At 39.1% G+C, this 4,894-nt stretch overlaps 2 protein-coding genes across 2 annotated transcripts in view; both read right to left on the reverse strand.

Annotated features, from left to right (window-relative positions):
* The window catches only part of LOC107709084 (CMP-N-acetylneuraminate-beta-1,4-galactoside alpha-2,3-sialyltransferase-like), a 44,082-nt gene extending 42,611 nt beyond the window's left edge, over window positions 1-1,471 (reverse strand). Inside the window, exon 1 of the mRNA XM_016513479.1 lies at window positions 1,376-1,471. The gene's annotated coding sequence lies outside the window, so the exon portion shown is untranslated. The remainder of the gene's footprint in view (window positions 1-1,375) is intronic.
* A 423-nt stretch (window positions 1,472-1,894) lies between these two features.
* LOC107709067 (E3 ubiquitin-protein ligase RBBP6-like) lies at window positions 1,895-4,065 on the reverse strand. The gene is made up of 8 exons (XM_016513455.1): window positions 3,890-4,065; window positions 3,272-3,371; window positions 3,074-3,165; window positions 2,936-2,949; window positions 2,612-2,751; window positions 2,362-2,534; window positions 2,186-2,289; window positions 1,895-2,116 (listed from the first exon to the last, which is right to left on the reverse strand). Exons 1-8 carry the CDS (start codon window positions 4,047-4,049, stop codon window positions 1,943-1,945), a joined length of 957 nt encoding a protein of 318 aa, XP_016368941.1. The 5' UTR covers window positions 4,050-4,065; the 3' UTR covers window positions 1,895-1,942.
* Window positions 4,066-4,894: the final 829 nt, after the last annotated feature.

The following is a 4,894-nucleotide window of genomic DNA, read 5'->3' on the forward strand; positions in this document are numbered from 1 at the left end:
AATTAGAATAGAGAATGCTAGTGTTAGAGGGTCAAGTGTTTTTTTTCCATAGAATTAGAATAGAGAGTGCTAGTGTTAGAGGGTCAAGTGTTTTTTTTCCGTAGAATTAGAATAGAGAGTGCAAGTGTTGGGTCACTACTACACACACGCATAGCTGAGTGGACACACAGTGTTGTGTTACTTAAGATAGGCTAGGTATCGCTTTATATGACAGTGTGCTCCCTAATGAAAATGAACCATGGATTTACTACAAAAAAAAAAAGGGTTATACATATTAGTCTACTGTATTGATTACTATAGAACAATAACAATAGATCCGTCAATAACAAAGTACCAAAATACAATGGCATTGAGACGGTATCTTGGAAATCTACCATGGTGAAATTGAGGAACTAGTGTAGGCCTACCATGACAATCAGGCACTATATCATCAATATGTCACAGTACTTCTTTATTGCACTAAGAATGACTCAATTTTATTGGGCTGTTACTCATAATGTCTTTAAATGTCAATTGTTTAGCAGTCTTGTTCTTTTGTCTTGTGGTGATCTGTGTTCACATAATGGTGACGACCATAGAGAATAAATTTCTTGAATCTACTCGCATATCTTTAGCTGTATATACTTTGTAGGTTTTATTCAAAATACACACAGATATTACTACCTAAATTAACACAAACTGGAAAATCCCTTATGATGTCAGTAAAGTCCCAGGTTAATCTCAGTGGAAGTGCACATGAGATCATTTAGTTTTTGTTGCCCCATAACTGTTGACCGCAGTTTAACCAAGGACAGCGTAGATAAAGAGTCTTATCTGCAGGATAATGGAAATACACTTCACAATAACACAATGCTCTGTCTGTTCTCACATCTATGAGCACAGGGAGCAAAATTAAACTGAACAATTTTGTTTGCGTTATTCTCATTTTAAAGTCAATTTAAAAATCTTCTAAATTAATCAATTGAATGCAAACACAATAAAATAAAATGCACGCAAATGCAATTTTAAAAGAACAACAGAATCTCAAACCGAATTAAACCCGTTTCCCTTGTCTAATCTTACATGCATAACAAAGATGTTTTTGTTGCTGTGCTTCAGTGATAATTAAATGTGCTGTATTTATTTATTGTGGCACCACACAAATTAAAGAGGTCTTGACTACAATGACTGATATGTGTGTGCCTCTCAGATAAATGCATGTTTGATGTTAAAAAGAGATTTCCTGTTGACGTATAATGTGAAAGTTGGGTTGAGCTTGTAGGCTGCTGTACTGTGAAAATCTTATGAAACATTTTACACACATTTTGATCTCCGAGCAGTGAGTGTTAATTTCACTAGAAGTTCCAGTGAGTGAGCTAGATCTCTATGACCTTACCTTTCTGTTTCCTGTTACAGACGGACTGGCAAACTTTTGCACTTCTGCATCACATCGAAACTTTATGTCTAAATAAATGAATAGACCTTTTGTTAACAATTGGTATGAAGAGGATTTAAATAAGGGGGTCACTTCACAAAGAAACAACAATACTTATCTTAAGACAGTACTGGCAGGCTTCCTTTTGCAATCCTTCCTGTTCCCCAAGAGTTGTGGTTTCATAATCATGAATAAATACACATTCACTGATCTTGCATCTGACCATGATACCATGCAGTATCGTTATGCATTTAACTGACTATATTACTAGTTGGTTATAGGGTAACTAATATTAGTATAACAGAACTAATAGAAGTAGTAGAATTTGTGAGTGAAAGGTCAAAGCTTGGGCTATTTAAAAAATACAAAAGGACAACCCCCATTATGCAATATAAATGTATTTTTCAATACCTTTTTATGAAAAATATATATAAAAAATAAAAATACATTTTGATGCTTTGTGTTTATTCTCGGGGCGTTTGTAACTGATGCTTCACAAGGTTTCTCCAATGCAGGACTGAAAGTTTCTCAGTAATGTAGTCTCTTCTGGTCTGTATATCTGTTTAGAGGAGATCTTGAGTGGGAACGATTCTCTCTCACATCCCGACGCCTCTTTGATGAGGATTCTGGGATGGGTGACCGGGATCGACGGCTGTGGTTTGGACGCAAAGATCTGGTTCCATTCCTAAAATGATTCACCTCCTGTGTGAGAAAGAATCATGTTCTGAAAAGAAGATGAACCACAAGAAGAAACGGGGCTTAAGGTCTTACTTGACGCAAAACAGTGTTTGCGGTCAAAGCGTCAGGTGAAACATCTGACTGTCTGCAGGTTGGACAAAGGTGTCCGTCAGACTCCAGCAAACACGTTCTGATACCTGAGACCAAAAGATAATCAGAAACAGCCAGTTTGTTTCTGACTGATGTTTGTTTGAACAGACTGAACTCACATTCATCACAGTAGCTGGTGCTGCAGCAGGGAATCATCACAGCATCAGTCAGCAGATCCTTACAGATCAGACATAGCAGCGCGGCGGGGACTGGATCGGATGAGGATGAGGATGAAGGCTCATTCTGGGGTGAGAAGGGCGGCTTCTCTTTCTTCCCAATCACATAGGCCTCACTTAACAGATCAAACACGACATGATTCAAACACAACAAGACAACAAACACTAGCACCTGCAAGTACAGTAAACTCACGCATTCATAATGGGAATGACGTATTTCCCACTGCTGTCCATCATGACTCCCTTTCTGTCAGGATCATCCACCTCCACCAGGAAACTACGAGGAATCCCTGCGCATTTCCGCATGCGTTTACGAGGAGCAAAACTTTTGTCCTGTGAATTCATGAGTGACATTCAAACTCTGAGCAAACAAACAGACTAAGTGTGTTGTTTATTCATACAGAAGATGTAAGGTAAAATTGTACAATAGTGCATATAGAATGAAGATATTATTTAAAACCGTTCAGTGGAATTGGGCTTACCTTCGATTCGCAACAAGCAAACGGCTTTTCCTGACATTTTGATCAAAAACTGTGTAACATTATAAAACATAGCAAACGTGTTTATCTGTGATATACTGGAGGAGCCAGTCGCTGATGCTCCATATGTTAAGAGTACAAAATTAACCATGGGAATCAAATATTTGATAAGGAACCTTTCCAAAGAGAGTTATTAAACATGAAGGCCAATGCAAACCCTTTTTTACATACTGTTTGTGAAGATCCACATGATGGTTCAGGCTGATTACTGCAAAACCAAACAGCAAAGAGTTCAAATGACTAAAACACCAATGACACTTATGATTCTTCATATTACATCTAAATGAAAGTTGTGCTCGTGTCACGTGACTTACTTGACAAATCTTCTGTTTGTGGATTTCAGCCCAACAACAGGGATTCGTCTGATGATGACTGACGTGTTGTTGGGAATGAGCGCTTCATCATCAGTGTATTCTGACAGCAAAAGCACCAAGAAGACCATTAGTTTCACACAGTACCATAGTATTCTTTGAGTGCATTAAATATAGGCCTATCAAAATATTACTGACTCCATTACTGTCATAATAAGACTGCAGCAGCAGATTCATAAATGTGCCTTTTTATTGAAAAGCATTAGTTTGTGTTCTGTCTGATCATGATTAAATGCTTAATTTAGTTTGATGTGGAGCTCATCTCACCCTCATGAGTTTTTTGTTCTATATGTTTAGTTTAGTTTGGTTTAGTGTGATCTGGAGCTGAACTCACCCTCATGTTTTGTTTTATTTCTACATGTTTAGTTGAGTTTAGTTTGGTTTGGTTTAGTGTGATCTGGAGCTGAACTCACCCTCATGTTTTGTTTTATTTCTACATGTTTAGTTGAGTTTAGTTTGGTTTAGTGTGATCTGGAGCTGAACTCACCCTCATGTTTTGTTTTATTTCTACATGTTTAATTAAGTTTAGTTTGGTTTATTGTGATCTGGAGCTGAACTCACCTTCATTTGTTTGCGCGCTGCTGATCTGCAGGTCACAGAGCTTCAGTCTCTCGCGCCTCATGATTTGTCGTTTTAACTCTGTCAGAGTGATGTGAAGGCCTTCAAACTCGACCGTGTCGTGAGTGAGTTTACTTCGAAACTTATAATGAACACAAGGCATGTCGACACGGTTCTTGTTAACCACACAAAATAAAACTGATCTAAACGATCACAATCGCGAAAGGAAAAGCCGATCAGTCGATTAACTGATGCTGATGATGCTGATGTTTACAGAAAACGCCAACAGAACGTTGCCATGGATACTGATGAAGCGCGTCGTCATGACGGTCATGACGTGTGAACGCTGAAAAACTACAGGTGCGTTTCCCAAAAGCAAATGGTCGCAAGTTCCGTCGTTACAACCAGTTAGCTAATGATGCTTTTGGGAAACGCACCCCAGAGCCGTTGAGAAAGAGAGTTGCGACATGCTTTGATCTCGCCGCCACGCGGTCAAGTGGTTCATGGAGCTCTCAATAGTTCCAAACAACTCCGCGCTGTCAGTATGTTTGAATGGGTTTAAATAGGATAGACAGCAGTTTCACTATATTTGCAGCAATTTCTAGTAATTATTAACAGATAAAGTGCATTAAAGGCACAATATGTATTCAAAATAAACAGAGGCAAAGGCATAGTGTGATGACGCTGTGAGTGTGGAATCATGGGAGTTGTGGTCTTCATCCCCACAGCCGATGCAATCCGACGGGACTCGGGCAGAAATCATGTTCATGGATGAGCTAATGATTTATTAACGTAGTAGAATGAAGCAGGGTGAGGCTGAAAGCCGTGGAAGCGAAACGAGGCCACTGAACGAGCGTGACACACAGCTCGAAAGCAGCAGAGCTTTTATTATGCCACAGTCGACCGCTTCCGCGCCTTCCGGTCGTGAGTATGTGGGGTAAAGCAGCGTTGTTTTATCATTCTAGATACATTTGAAAGTTCTGTTATAATGCTACTCTGTGCGGTCGT

The sequence above is a fragment of the Sinocyclocheilus rhinocerous genome, unplaced genomic scaffold (assembly GCF_001515625.1).
Source record: "Sinocyclocheilus rhinocerous isolate Xijiao unplaced genomic scaffold, SAMN03320098_v1.1 scaffold835, whole genome shotgun sequence".
NCBI lineage: Eukaryota > Metazoa > Chordata > Actinopteri > Cypriniformes > Cyprinidae > Sinocyclocheilus > Sinocyclocheilus rhinocerous.